This window comes from Eurosta solidaginis, chromosome 2 (genome assembly GCF_040869045.1).
Source record: "Eurosta solidaginis isolate ZX-2024a chromosome 2, ASM4086904v1, whole genome shotgun sequence".
NCBI classification, from domain to species: Eukaryota; Metazoa; Arthropoda; class Insecta; order Diptera; family Tephritidae; genus Eurosta; species Eurosta solidaginis.
In genome coordinates this window covers 220,075,956-220,092,374 of record NC_090320.1, presented here as the reverse complement: position 1 = coordinate 220,092,374, position 16,419 = coordinate 220,075,956, and the positions used below count along the sequence as shown (strand labels likewise).

The 16,419-nt window shown below is 36.7% G+C and overlaps 1 protein-coding gene across 3 annotated transcripts in view; it reads right to left on the bottom strand.

Moving 5' to 3' along the window:
- Positions 1-16,419, bottom strand: part of CadN2 (Cadherin-N2) — a 471,986-nt gene that overhangs the window by 115,799 nt on the left and 339,768 nt on the right. For all 3 annotated transcript variants that reach the window (XM_067767105.1, XM_067767107.1, XM_067767106.1), the window contains exon 2: positions 5,214-5,357. In XM_067767105.1, coding sequence (XP_067623206.1) covers positions 5,214-5,357 — 144 coding nt within the window. The remainder of the gene's footprint in view (positions 1-5,213; positions 5,358-16,419) is intronic.

The window sequence follows — 16,419 nt, the reverse complement described above, 5'->3', positions numbered from 1 at the left end:
AATAAAACATGAATTAGTAGATAATAATTTTTTTTTTGTGTTTTTATTTAGAAATTTAACAATACCTTTAATATATTTAAATTCAATTTTGCCCTTTGTGGCAAGCTAACCAGGTATCACTATAAAGTAAATAAAAAGATGATAAAAAAATTATAAGGACTACCTTTATGTAAATGGACAAAAAAATAGAAGGCAATTTTTCTTTTAATACAGACATAGTCTTGTTGAATTTTGACTGAAAAACTTTAACAATAGCTCTTGTAAGAATTTTGGGATTTAAAACTATAAAGGTGGAGCGCAATCTTTCAATTTACGGCAAACCATGTACTTGGGATTAACTAATTGATTATTTAAAATTTAAACACGCGCTCTACCTTTATAATTTTAAATCACAAAATTTGTTTACAAGAGCTATTGTTAAAGTTTTTTATTAAAGGAAAAATTGCCTTCTATTTCTTGGTTCATTTATATAAAGGTAGTCCTTGAAATTTTTTTATCAATTTTTTATTTTCAATATTTTAGTACTGCCTACAAAAAGGCAATTGCAACTTTGATTAGTAATTTAAGTAATTCCTAAGTGAAAATTCCTATCTTTATTTATTTGTTCAAAATAGCAAGATTTAATAGAATTAGTGGAATTTTCGCTGACAACACAGGCAAAAACAACAGAATTCCACTTCGCATCATATCAAAAGAATTCCACCCCGTTTGTCAGCTACTTAATTTCCACAGCTGAAAATCGTGAGGAAATTCGCACACGCCTGAAAGTCTAAAAGAATCGTGGTGAAAATCGCGTACGCCTAAAAGTATGCAAGGACGTGCATTGAGCTGGGCCTTCAACGAAGTGAAATTCTACAACGCCTGCAACACTCTAAATAGTTCGACTTGTGCGTTACGTAGCTCAAATTTTTTGATCAAACATTGCACTGTCACCGAACTTTAAACTATATTTCAGGTTTCAAGTCTCTAGATATCCAGGAAGTTAGTTAAAAATCGATTGCAAGATTTCCAATTTAAAATTAGTTTTCTCAATATCTCCATCCGTGCGCCACCTAGCTGAATTTGTTTGATAAAATATTGTATTGTCACCGGGTTCTGATTTACGACCCAAGTTTCATGTCTCTAGCTCATCGGGAAGGTACTCGAAAATCGATCGCAAAATTGCCCCCGTTTTTAAAGGATTTGCAGTTATCTTGACTAGCGCGCCACCTAGCGGAACTCTGTTTTCTATAAGTTGTATTGTCACCAGACCTCTAACTAAGTGCCTAGTTTCAAGTCTCTAGGTAACCGCAAAGTTAGTTAAAAATGGATTGAAAGATTCCCAAATTAAAATTTGTTTTCTTAATATCTCGATCCGCGTGCCACCTAGCGATTTTTTTGGATCAAATGTTGCATTGTCACAGGGTTCTGACCCACGGCCCAAGTTTCAAGTCTCTAGCTCACCGGCAAGTTTATCAAATAACGAATGCAAGATTCCCCTCGTTTTTCAGGGATTTTTAGTTATCTCAATTAGCACGCCACCTAGCAGAACTTTGTTTTCTGTAAATAGTATTGTCACCGGGTATCGAACTATTTGCTAAGTTAAAAGTCTTTAGGGATCCGGGAAGTTAGTTAAAAATGGATTGAAAAATTCCCAATTTAAAATTAATTTTCCTAATATCTCGATCCATGCGCCACCTGGTGGAATTTTTTTGATAAAATATTGCATTGTAACCGGGTTCTGTCCCACTGCCCAAGTTTCAAGTCTCTAGCTCACCAGAAAGTTACTCAAAAATCGATCGCAAGATTCCCGGGATTTGTAGTTATCTCAATTAGCATGCCACCTAGTGGAACTTTGTTTTCTATAAATTTTATTGTCACCGGGTCTCGAACTATGTACTAAGTTACAAGTCTCTAGGTAACCGGGAAATTAGTTAAAAATGGATTGAAAGATTCCCAAATTAAAATAAATTTTCCTAATATCTCGATCCATGCGCCACCTGGCGGAATTTTTTAAATAAAATATTGCATTGCCACCGGGTTCTGACTTACAGCTCCAGTTTCATATCTCCAGCTCACCGGGAAGTAACTCAAAAACCGATTACAAGATTCCCTGCGTTTTTTCAGGCATTTTCGTTTATCTCGATTCGTCTGCCACATGGAGGCATTTTGTTTTCCACAAACTGTAGTGCCATCGACTCGCAAACTATGTGCTAAGTTTCAAATCTCTGGCTAACCGGATTTTTTTTCACTTGCATTGTAATGTCTCTCAGATTTGAACTATATTCTAAGTATCAAGTGTCTAGCTCAACGGGAAGGTACCGAAAGAGACTTTTCCGTGGGTCAAAAATTCGTATGGAAATGAGGGGACAAACATGAAAGCGACTTAATATAAAGGCAAAAAAAAAAAAAATTAAAAAAGTGTAAATATCGCAACTTGGCGCACATTCTCACTAGTCTTAATTTTGAGCTAACATTAGTTGTGACAATATAAAATTGTGATGGGGTTAGGATGAGTTTTTTTATTCTCTTCTAAACTTTTAAGTTCGAATAAAAATTCACCTAATTTTTTCCACTTATAAAAAGTAACGGTACTCATCACCTGATTGAAGAATAAATAAAAAAGTAGGGTTGCTATGTACGGAAAATTTCGAAATATAATAAAAAACTCATTTGAGATATTTACATTTACTAACAAACTTTGAATTATGTTTGCTTCAGTGACCTTTTTCCAGGTTTAAGGAAGTCCCGATAAAAGCGCGCAAGTATATTTTTAAAAATTCTTTTCGAAATGATTTAATGGATGCATTTCCCATCGTTTGTCAAAGTTTTATAAAAATATCTATCGATGAACTTTTTTTACTTTTGGCCGCTTCGTGGCACTGTGTCGTAAGCACTGCTTACTTTAAAGTTATGAGGCGACTCTGGGAGTGTTCGAGGGAAAAATTATTTAAAAGAAATAAAAATAATCCGTTCCATACTTAAAGGCCGGACTTTTATTCAATCCTTAAAAAAGAAACGGGTTTGGCTTTTATTTTCGGACTTATTAAATAAAAGTCCGTATTAATTATCTCTTTCAGAATAAAAAATTAAAAGTTCAGAAATAGTTTTTCCTTGAGGAATTTTATTATAAAAGGAATAATAATTTGCTTCCCTGACTAAAAGTTTTATTTACATGACCCCCAGGGTCCACTTGTGAAAAATATCACCTCTCAGCCAGTAGTCTACATTTGTAGACACAATCACCCCTATTACGGTTGTCAATAGTTAGAAAATTAGTGTCGACGCTCATGAATTGGTATCGGCGTTGGCAACGTCGAAAACTATTGACGGGTGTTGACGATTTGGTATTGTCTAAAACAATGTTGAAGTTGTTTTGACGTGACGCGAAACAAAATTTTATCGACACAGTTTTTGGTGACGACAAGCGCGGCAGTACAGAGTTCAGCTATTAAAAATTAAAAAAATAAGCTTTTTTTATGCTTTTTATGCTCCTTATTTATTAATTTTTTTATTCAATTTCAGAAAATAGTCAAAATAACCAGCAACAGTCAGTTTAATAGAATTGTGGTAATGTTTAAAGGCAGCAGTCGACTGCTAAAACAAGTCCAAAACTCACTAGAGGTATCAAAAGAAACCTATTGACCTCGGTTTTAATAATCCGAAGGCGGAGTATAAAAATTGTACTTGCGTTAGGAAATATTTGCAAAAAAGCAGTTGCAAGCTTTCAAGTGGTTCATTAAAAGGTTGTTGTGAAATTTCAAGGATTTTTTATTTCCGCCTTCGGATTATAATAATTATTACTACCGAAATCAATTCGGGTATTTTGATACACCTCCCGAATTCGATTAAGTTTTCCATAAGTGCACCACGATCTGGGAGGTAGAGGAGTTGCTAATGGTGTACTAAAGAGAAAGCCAATCATCTACAATATATTCACTAAAGTTAGGAAAAAAAAAATCATTGGGAGTATTTTGCCCACTAATAGATTTCAGCAATTATTTAGATCCACAAATTGTTCACTAAACAAAGAGCTAACTCAATACAAATTGTAAATAAACAACTGTCAAAAACATAGGGATCGTAGTTTTATCTATATCACGTCGACATCAATACATTGTCTTAGTAACTACCAATTATGCATTGGCGTGACATTGATGTTGATACGACGTTATGTCGATGGCAATACGAAGTGATGGTTGACGTTGACCACCGTAATAAGGGTGAATGTAAATTATATGGGAAATTTCATCATATTGTTAACATCAACCTGTCAAATATAATTTTTTTATCTGTTATTACTGCTAGATTACTGAAGAATTTCACTAGGATGGGCACGTTGTCGATGGTGCGATGGATATATTTGTCTGAGAGCTTTAGAGCACTCCATCTACACCATTCGGCCTCAAAGAAGGGCGACAGAATTTAAGTGACGAAGAACTGTGTCTATTGGATGACTTTCAGCCAGAGGATATAATCAGCTGTATTTCAATGCATCCTTCCAGGTAGCTTGTGTTGATAACAAGGAGGAGCGAGTTGAGTGGCAAAATTAGCGAAAATTCAACGAGCTCCGTGTTGGAACGGCAGGTGAATCCAATCAGAGAAGAATATAGGAAAAGGGTACTAATGAATGGTACTAATAATGGAATTGAGTGAACCCTCCCACAGTACCGTACAGCATTAAGCATTGTCTAGCGCTTAGAAGCAGTTCTAGATGCAGCGCACCTAGATAGTGAGCGCTTGGCAAAAGCCATAAGGCGACAGAAGTACGCGAAAGGCACCTCAATAGTTTTGCTGCGAGAAATCTGCGGTACAAGAAGCCGATTCTGTGATTGCGAAGATGAGATTGCAGAGCACATCCTGCAGGAATGCGACGCAGTTGCGAAAAGAGGACTCAGGCTCCTGGGATCGGAAAAATTAGAAAGTAGTTACATACACTCTTTGTAGCCGAGTACTATTCTGGATTTTCTCAGAGAACTCGGTTTAGACGAGGTGCTGTGAAGTGAATGAGGGTACAATAGGCCAATAGGCCGCAGTGCTTAATCTCACAATACATATATCTACATATCTGATCGGTATGAAGAGATAGAAGCTTCAGACGGCGGAATGCACCAAACATGAATAAGTTTCGAAATGGTGTTTGAAACGAGTTGGAAATGCAGTTTTTTAAATGTTTTACTATCAAATTTAATTATATTAAAAATTACGTAAGTCTAAAATTATTTCATACTTACAATCATTATGATTTTTGGCGTTGACTGTGAGTACAGTTGTCTGCAAATCGGCATTTTCATCAATTTCAGTCTCGTATAAAAATCTGTCGAAATACGGTGGAGAGTCGTTTTTGTCGGCAATACCAATACGTACAAATTTTGTAACTGAGAAAGAGAATACAGAAAATATAGTTTTTTTTTTGCTAAACTTGGTTCTATATATAAACTTAATTATAATAATGGATTTCACAAGTTTCCTATAAAATTCATTTTGTGCATTGATTTAGTTTTCCAATGCAAAGACGTCATTGTTACTGAAAGTTTGTGTATACGTAAGTATTTTTGTTTAAAGAGATAGAAATATTCAAATTGGTTAGAGATATATAAACATTTTGAAAATACAATACGCTGCATACTTTTTATTCAAATAACAGCAAAGGAATTTGTACATCCGTGCCATTTCATAGAACATTTATTCTTTAATCTCTGAAGTTTTTATTTACTATTTAAATGGAATTTTAAGAATTTGTACAATAACTGAAAACTTTAAATAAGGAATTACTATGTAAAATATTCAGTACAAAAATTTGTGGGTAGATAATAAACCAAGCTGCATTGCTTAAGGTCAGGGCTGTTCAAAAATTTGTATATGGAAGTGCAAATCACAATACATATACAAGATTATATGTATGTACACTGAACTTTTTTAAATTAAAAAACAAAAAATTATTTTAAATGTTTAAAGAATTTTGATTTCCCCTTAATGGATAAATTTTGAATTAAAATTTTGCTCAGTGCTAAAATATTTTTGAAAAATTTTTTGGTGTCAATTTGTTAGTGTAAATTTGAGTATCATACCGAAGTGCCTTGGCGTCATATGGAATGGCTCTTTCTTTGCACTTTCATATGAAATTCACGCACTTTCATATGAATCGAATTTATATGTGGGGGCATATGGGAGTGCTATAAACATTTTTTTTTATATTCAAAGTGTGAATTTGTATCTGTGCCTATTCTTCAGGGCAAAACATAAACAAAAGTGCTATAAGTGTATAGGGGTTGAGCAGCTCTGCTGTTTTCGAGGTAAACAGTGTGTATGCTTTGCGCTTATTGATGGATATTGGCGCGATTTTCCGTCATCCTTTGTCAATTTCGGTTTAGAGGCGAACTGTGTTTAGTAATTTTTCGTTATGATTTGTTCTTGTCGTTTGTTTAATATTCATAGTTTGTAATGCGTAGGCAGGTATTATCACATTGTATGATTATGCGTATATATGTATGTGTGTTATGCGTTCATTCTGAAATGGTGGTGGTTTTCATTGATCAACTTTTGTGGTTAGCTGAGGTAGGCAGAAGTCAGTAACTTTAGTCGTTTGACCTTTGTTGTGTGTTTGTTGATTTGATTCGTTTATTATTTGGTGTTTATTTGTTGATGCAGGCTCGCAGTTGTACGTGTGTGATTCTTTTTTTTTTTTTTTTGAAACAATCTTTAAAGGTTCAAATATTGTGCCCAAAATAGTGTTTGTCTGTTCGTTTAATATTTAACAGACACATTTTTTTTTGTAGATTTCCAAGTTCTTAAGTACGAGCAGATGTCGGATTTTTTCTTTTATTTCAAGGACCTTGAGTGTTGTATTGATTTTCGCTGGTGAAGCTTTTATTTTCGACCATGTGATTCTCAAATTTGGACTATGGTATGACGCTTGGACTTCGTGTTTTTTTGTTGTAATCTCCAATGTTTTCTCTGAAGCTTGTTTGTACTTGTCGTCCTGTTTGTCCTATGTAACTGTACAGGCATTCACAGATAAACTTTAATATGGCGTACGTTTCCTCTGAGTTAGTGTTTGTTCTTAATACTCGCCCTAAAATGTTCGAAGCTTTGATGTGCTAATTTTTACTTTCAATATATGCCGCTGTCGTCTAACTGTTTGTACTTTCCTTTTCATTATTCTTTTTTGTTCTGCTTTTTTTCTTGTGAGTTTATCTACTTGTTCTCTTTTTGTATAGGTTGTTTGCAGCAAGTTTATATATTTCTCCTAGCTTCCTTTAATATGCTTCTTGTGTAAGAGGTGTTCTTTCAAGCCTATTTAACGAGTGTCTTATTGCTGTATTTTTATTCTGTTATGGGTGATTTGAGGTACTTCGTATTACTGCGTCGGTGGCCGTTGGTTTACTATATATGTCGTGGTTAAATCTATCAGAAACTTTATCAATACTTATCGGGAGGTTGAGTAAGTAGTTTAGTCCTCCGTCTCTCTCGGTTTCCATTGTGACTTTTATGATTCCGTGCTTCTTGTTGAGCTACTCCAGTATTGGTTATTCGTTATTATGATATCATCCATGTATTTAGCGTAAAACGACAAGCCTAATTTGGCATTCTGTATGTAATTTTTTTTTTCCAGATTTTGCATGACGGCTTCCACAAGAATGACTGATGTCGGGTATCCATGTCAAGATCATCAGTTTGTCTATTTATTTTAATATTAGATTGAAAATAGCTTTGAGGTTCGCAGACAGTTTGTAAGTTTTAGTTGCATATGTGAACCCAGATATGAGATATGTGTTTTCAAAATATGGGTATCATGTTGGATGTATTGTTGAGGGTTTGAACAAAAGGCGGTGAATAAGAAGATTACCGAGGAGGAAAGGGAGAGTAATACTAAAATGCATTTTCAGAAAAAGAGACAAATTAATATTAAAGCCAGGAGTGGAATCTGAGGCGGGAGAGAAAAAAAAGTTGGAGAGGATGAAAAATAGAGAGATGGTAAGAAAAATTAAAGAAAGTGGGCTTTGGAAATAAAGAACAAATATAGGAAATCTGGGTGGGTAATAGAAAAAAGAGGATGCAAGCGAAGGGAAGTAGATGAAGAAAAATATAGGAAGGTAGAGATAAAAATGAGAGTGGGAATGGGCTTGGGTGTGGAGGGGAGATAAATGAATAGCAAAAATAGAATAAATATAGAAGATTACGTGTAGAAGAGAATGGCATGAAACTTGAAGAGGGTATCAAGGCTCACTTTTCAAATGTAGGAAAACCAGTTTTCGAGCGGCATATAGTCTGCTGGGTACTCTAGCCTTTGTATAAATTAGGAGTACTGTGATCAATGTAGATGCTTTAAACAACAATTTATTTAACTTATTTGTACTTGTAAATTACATCGCAGTAAAGAATTCATTCTTTCGTTTACGAAAATGTGTTTTTTAAAATAACACACGCATGTATATATTTGCAAAAAAAGAATTGAGTATCAAGCACCCGTACAGTTCTCAATGTACAGATGGAATTATGTCTATGTTTTTAAATTAACTAAAGCGCGCCCAGGGGTTGATACAAGGCGCAAAAACCTCCGAAGGGATTTAAGGCCAAACATCTCTTCCAAACACGCTGATAACAGCTTCTTAATACTCCGATAACAAATCGATAAATTTTCAATAACAAATCGATAACTTTTTGACAAAAAAATTACATATATTTTACAAAAAATAGATAACTTTAAGATTTATAAATCGATTACATTTCTATACTCAGTCGATAGCTTTTCGAATGTAATTCGATATATTTTTGACAACAAATCAATAACTTTTTGATAAGAAGTCTAAAATTTCTTGATAAATATTCAATAAGTTTTCGATAGCATATCAATAATTTTCGAAAACAAATCGATAACTTGTTGATAACATATCTAAAACTTTGCGATACTTAATCGACAACTTTTCCATAGCAAATCGATAGCTTATCGACGACAAAGCGATATTTTGTCCATTAAAGTCGACAAAAGCGATATTTTGTCAACAAATTTCAACAAAATTCGATGCCATCCCAGAACAAACCGACAACTCGTTGCTAATAGACCGATACTACTTCTATAACAAGTTGATATATGTACATTTCCTAGGATGTTTATAATCACACCGCATTTCATGAAATGATAAAATTTTATGCCGTCAACTTTAATTAAAAAAAAAAAATAATTTTTTTAATTTTTACTATTATTTTACTCTCAAAAAGGTAAAATTCGGTAAGGCAAAGCGAATTAGGGCTAACAATTGTTTTCAAAGTTTCCATTCACTGGAAACATTATATTTATTTGTTCGCAAATGTCCACTTTTTATGCATTAAAATGCCTATCACAAAAAATACCCACAGAGTTCAAGTAAAACTCCACCAAACATAAAGGTAAAGAAAACAGATAAAATCTCTATATAAAATAGAATCATATTCCTGTAACGCTCTGGTGCTTAACATTTGCATTTGAATTTTTAATCCTTTGTATTAAAGGTCATATTTAATTATGAATAAAGAAAGAAAATAATTCTTTTATTTCCCAGTATATGCGTTCGCAATAAACAAACTTGAATTCATGTGCAGTTGGGAGAACGAAAATAGCAGAAACAATTGTTAAGAAGATAGGTTAAAGAAGTGTTAAGATGGCGGGTGTGGGAATATCCCACTCGTTCACCCGGAGACTTTCTTGTCCATTGTGAGTACTTCCTAGTAGTCCTCAACGAACCATTTGTTTTCTCTGATGAACCTCTGCCAGACTGCCAAAAAATTTTGCTCCCAGAAATCTGAATAATCGTGGACATCGGCAGCGAAAGTGATGAATCGACTCCTCTTTCTGCTTGCTAGAATCCGCCACCGTCGGAGCATTGGTGCAATACCGCAATGAACAGCAGTTAAACCCCTAATTATTCTCAGATTTGCTTAGCTTGAGAAAGAAACTAGTTTCTTCCCAATTCAAAAACTTTGAGACCTCGCAAAAATATCGGTAAGTCCGTTGCCTTAATCCCATATTCCGCAGTACCGAGCAAAGGGAGACATTCGGTGCCTTATGGACACTAGCGACGCTCGACACATCTGAACGGTATCCGAATTTATAACGTTGAATTCGAATGCCTTTAAGCCAGCCTAGCTGCCGACAAAGATCGTTACATTTATATTTGGGACCGCATGATTTGCATGCAGATGCTTCGAGTGCGTTCCAGCTCCATTTTTTTCCTTTTTAAGTCGTCTGTGCTGATTTTAATGCCCCTACCACTGTCCTGGCCTTCCTATCATTCCTTATGTTCGGCACCTGCAAGTCAAAAACCGTCGTGAACTCCTCGGTATCGAACGTCAGTACAGTTGGGTTTCCGTTTAATCATACCTTTGCTATGTCACCAAATATAGTCGCGTGCATGTATTTGATTGATATTCACATGTTGGAAACTCTTAGCCGTTGAGCGCCTTTTGCGGCCAGTCCCTGCACGACTACTTGTAGAGGCATCAAGTGAAACCTTTCCTGAGGTGAGCTGCTCACTTCGCTTGATATACTCAGGTATATAAGCCTTTGCACCTTCCCAACCCTATGTTGATTGCTCTTATGGTCTAGCGCCTTCCATTAAAAAGGAGATCGATATGTTAGTATCGGTCAGATGACTGTGTAGTATATGCTATGGATGATATGTGGTGACAGTCCCCAGCTCTTCCCAAAAACCCGATTGCAAGTGTAGTAGAAGAGCTTTCTTTGATCTCACCCCAAGATTTGTTTCCCAGCTCAACATCGAATTGAATATTCGGTTATTTATATCAAAGAACATCTGAAATAGCCCTCTGAAAACAATCTGTCAAAAATAAATACGAATTTTGGGAGGCCTATAACTTTTTCTTTCCTAGACTAAAACTGATTAGGTTATAAAACGACGTACTTAAAAAACTTTGAAAATTTTTATTAAAAAAGTCGATATTTCCGAAAACATGTTTATGCAAATTTGGCATAACTTGTTAAAGAATTCATTGAATTTTGAATTGAATTTGTTAAAAAAAATTGCTACTATTTTAGTGTTAGCAGCTGTATATGCAAACATACAAACCCAAACATAATTATCATGTTTTATTAAGAAAGACTTTCCTAATTACCCTGCTGTAACATTTAGCTGTAGGAGGAAAGGAAGAGTTGCATAGAGTTTTGGGACGCAACGAATACTAAATGAAAAAAATTTTAAATGACCACTGGGTAAAAAAATGCATATAAATTGAAGAAAAGAAGTGACAAAGGAATACAGTTTGAAGAGTACTAATTTCAAAAGAAAATAAATATGGAAAAATTAGAGGGAGAGAAAAGGTGATTTGTTTGGTTACTGGAAAATGTAACGCTCAGTCTGAACATCTAAACTCTAAGTTATGTAAACTTGCATTCTGCCAGGAAATACAGCCAATGTAAATATTTGTTATACGATACCATATACCGTTTTGTTGTTGTTGGTATTGTTGTAGCGATAAAGACACTCCCTGATATGTTCCGGTAACAAGCACCATTAAGGTACTTGACATACTATCTCGGGAACGAAAGTGGTCGTACCACATTGAACCTTATAGCGCATACCGCCCCATGCTCTAGTTTCATGACGAAATTTCTGTTGCCGGAGCCTCGCCGGGTAAATATTTTTATGATACATTAATATTTGTGTGTGGATCAAGCATTGATCGTGAACACAACCCGGACATTTTTCCGAAATACTCCTGAAACGGTATGGAAAAATCCTAAGGCCTACTTGCAGGATGGAAAGTTATTTTTTTTAGCTCAGACTTAATTTAAACAAGTAAGAAAGCTAAGTTCGGGTGTAACCGAACATTACATACTCAGCTGCCAAATTATGGCTTGCAAATTTTTAAAATACCTTCTTCTTAAAGGGGAACGGGGCCACGCCCATTGCACAAAATTTTACCAATTTTCTATTCTGCGTCATAAGGTCAACCCACCTACCACGTTCCATCGCTCTATCCGTCTTTGGTAATGAATTATCGCACTTTTTCGGTTTTTCGAAATTTTCGATATCGAAAAAGTGGGCGTGTTATAGTCCGATTTCATTCATTTTAAATAGCGATCTGAGATGAGTGCCCAGGAACTTACATACCAAATTTCATTAAGAGACCTCAAAATTTATTCAAGTTATCGTGTTCCCGGACAGACGGACGGATGGATCGACGGACGGACATTGCTAAATGCATTTCTTTTTTCGCCCAGATCATTTTGATATATAGAAGTCCATATATATCTCGATTAGTTTATGCCATTACGGGGTACCGTTATGTGAACAAAATTAATATACTCTGTGAGCTCTGCTCTGCTGAGTATAAAAATTTTTTAAAAATGTATGAAGTATGAAAAGTTAACGTATTTTTCTGAAAGTGGGAAAAAATCCTTGAATAATAACAAATTAAGCCCGAAACTATTTTGAGTCAAGATTTACGCAGACATCAACGCAGTCCAACGAACTAAACGCAGCGGCTACGCTGGCTAGGCCATGTTATGCGAATGGAAGATGACACTCCGGCTAAAAAAAGTATTTTTATCTTAACCCGCTAATGGGAGCAGAGGAAGAGGGCGGCCCCCACTCCTCTAGAAGGACCAGGTGAAAACGATTTAAATTCTCTTGGTGTGACTAATTGGCGCCTGTTAGCAGTGCTAAGAGCCGACTGACACGCCTTGTTGGACGGTCATAACTATTTAAACGGTTAAGCGCCAATTAAGTAAAGTAATTAACAAAATTTCGAATGAATCCCAAGAATATTAAGAAACATTCCGAAATACTCCTTGCATGATTGAATTGGTTCTAAAAGATTCCGAAAATGTAGCAAAAATAGTAACAAAACTAACAAAAAAAGAAAAGAGCCCGAAGTCTTACCGACTTCCACCATGAACGAAGTTCTTAAGTGTTTTGATGTTCAAATAATTCTTAATTTTCCGAATCACAGGTCTGCCACAATAGACTTTTTGACACAATGCAATCCTATGGGTCTATTTCGATTTTTTTTTAACTATCAGTTTTTGGGATCATTTCTGTACTTTTTGGAAATTATGCCATAGGTTATTTCGAAAATATTCTAAGAACATCTGAGGATACCAAGATATCACGGAGAGTCTTTTCTTAATAATATCGGAATAAATTTTAGACTATTTGGTGATCGTTTGGGGTTGTATTCGAGAACATACTGGAACTATTTCAGAACTGTTTCAAGACTATTTAGTACAGTTTTAGATTCACTCGGTATTATTTCAAAAATGCTAGGAATCTCTTCGGGATGGGTTTCGAGATAGTTTTACGATTGTGTTTGCTAATATCAATACTTGTTCTGAAAAGCTTTGGAACTGTGTTGGTGGTTTGGGAATATTTCTGTAATGTTTTTGGTACTGCTTGATCCTTTTTTCTGGTCGTGACCGTATAGTTTCAGGCCTATCAGGGTACTACTACTTTCGAGCTCATTCCTGGACTATTTCGGAATATTTTTGGGAAATCATCATTACTGAGGATAATCTTATATATAGAATTCAATTGCTGTTCGTTTGTCACGCTAAAGCTGTGGACCGATTTGGCTAAATTTGGGTTTGAATTATTCCCGGAATCGCAGGGTCCGCCTCAGAATATATATGATATTGTTTATATTAATAAGAATGGCTGTGCGTTAGGCTCGATAAAACTTAAAAACGTCTTGACCGATTCCTATAATTTTTTCTTTCGTTCGTAATGTTTCAAGGATGGTTTGCGAAAAAAATTTAAATGTAACCGGTGCCACGGCTTTTATTAAGAAAAATTCAAATACGCATTTTCTCCGCAAATATTTGAAGCAAATTTATCAATACCTGGTCTCAAGATTCCATACATGAGGAAATTGTTGTGGAAGTGGGAGTTGGAGTCGGAACGGGAGTAATTGTGGGAACGAGAATGGTAGTGGGATTGCAAGTGAGCGTATGAGTAGGATTTGTATTGCGATTGGGACTAGGATTGTGAGCAGGAGATGGACTTAAAGTAAGATGAGAGTGGAAACAGGAATGAGAGTGGGGAATAGGAGTGGGAATGTGATTGTAAGTGGGATTGGGAACGGAAATTGAAGTGGGAGTTAGAAGCATATAAATGGAATGGGGGAAAGAAAGGAGGATGACGCTGAAAGGTAAAGTAGAAGTAAATGGTAAAGAGAGTGAAGAATGGAAGCTCACTTTTTGAATGTAGGCAAACCAAATTTCGGGCAGGTCAAGCTTAGGTTGGGTTGAACTGGCCAGTCCATGAGGACCTCACATAGGCTGACTAAGTACGTAGTGTTACCAGAAGTTTGTTTTAACGACCAAATTGAAAAACCCTATCGAAAACCAGGACCTATGTTATAAAATAACTCCGTCCTCTTGGCAAATACTAGAAGCTTACTAGGACTTAAGCCACTTGCTGCTTCTAGATATGACAGCTGTATCACTCCTAATGGCTGGAGTGATAGCCTGGCAAGCGCAGGCCACGAGCACAGAACGTGCTCGTTCGTTTCCTACTCTAGCCCGCACTTCCTACATCTGCTATCACTGACCAAGCCTAATTTAAAGGCATGTGACGCCAGAAGGCAGTGTCCAGTCAGAATACCCGTCATGAGTCTACAGTCCTCTCTTTTTAATAATAGAAGCAACTTTGTTAGTCTAAAGTTGTAAGACCTACACATAATTTTCGACACTTTCAGCCCCGCGCTTGAACCCACACATTTCCTGCTTGGTCGATCATGTGCACCTCTCGCCTTCGCTTCATCTCGCCCAGTCTAATTTGGACGTCTACGAAGCAAGCTTCAAGGGATGCGCCCTTTTTAGGAAGTTCATCCGCTTTTTCATTCCCATCTATTCCCATATGCCCTGAGCCCAATATAGATGTATGCTTCTCCCTGCCCCGATTCTCTCCAGGGACTGCTTATACTCTAACCCGCATAATAGCATCTAGCTGTGCTATCCGAGATTATTGCCTTAACTGCTGCTTGACTGTCAAAATAAAGTTAACACGATTGCAGCTTGGGCTATTTTCTTCCAGGGTTTCTACAGCTTTGGTTACGGCTACTATTTCCTCTTGGAAAACGCTACAGTAATCCTGCAGCCTGTAGGATCTGTTTATTTCCGGATCAGCACAGTATACCGCAGACTCTACTCCTTCCACTACTTTGGAACCATCTGTGTACACATGTATCACCTCGTCCGCCAATTGAGCACCCTTGGTTGCAGTTGTTAACGATATGTTCTTTGCTACTAGGTCTACAGGAGGAATGCGCAGAATGGCATACAGTGCAGCTGTCCGGGTTGTTTTCAGGGCTTCCGTAATGCTAAGCATTGATAGCCTACATAGCCCCTCTAAATTTTTGAGGTAGTTTGTTTTTTGTGTGGCTTTCCACCAAACAAGAACTCCATAGTATAGAATAGGGCTTACAATCGCTGTAAAAACCCAATGAGAAAGAGAGGGCGATAAGCCCCACGTACACCCTGATCCAGCAAAGAACTAATCGTTGGAAGGCAATTTCCACTTATGAGAATTACGTCATCCTCCTAAGCCGTAAGTTTTACGGGTCCCCCATCGAATCGCGTGAGCAGTTGGTTGATGACCAGCGTCCACATCAGAGGTTATAGCACCCCTCCCTGCGGCGTTCCCCTGTCCACTGATTTCGTGGCCTCGTACAATCCCCATTGTGATGTAATCTTCCTAAAATTTAACATGCAGCCGATCCATCTCCTTAAGGCTGGCTGTACTTTAATGTAATGAAGACCATCCATAATCGCCCGTTTAGAAACATTACTGAAAGCCCCGGCAATGTATAAGAAGACAACGAGAGCATATTCCTTATATTCCAGGGCTTTCTCTATGCTTATTACCACTCTATGCAACGCGGTATCTACCGACTTACCTTTGGTGTACGCATGTTGTGTTGTGGAGAGCAGATTTTCATCCACGTTGGACTTTATGTACACATATGTCAGCCTATCAAAGGTTTTTAGCAGAAATTATGTTAAGCTAATGTGTCTATAGTGCTTGGGATACACGTGACCGATCTTCTACACGAGCAGTTCTCCAAGAGTGCGGTACATGATTCAGTCTTATGCACCCATCGAACATTATTTTAAGGCATTTCACGACCGCCCTACTTGAAACTTGTAGCATGGCCGGGAATATACCATCTGGGACGGGCGATTTAAACTTAGAAAACCTCTTCACTGCCCATTCGATTTTGGTATCGGTCACCAAGCCCGGCACTACCCGTTCCGTGATCGAAGTGTGAGTGCTGTCTGCTAGCTCTTCTATAACTTCTCCTGATGGGAAATGTGTATTGAGAAGCACCTCAAGAGATTCCTCACTATTAAGTGACCATTCCCCGTTCTCTTTCTTTATTGGACTCTGGACTATATTTCCCCTAGCTAGGACTTTTCACAACCGTGCTGTTTCACTGGAGCAC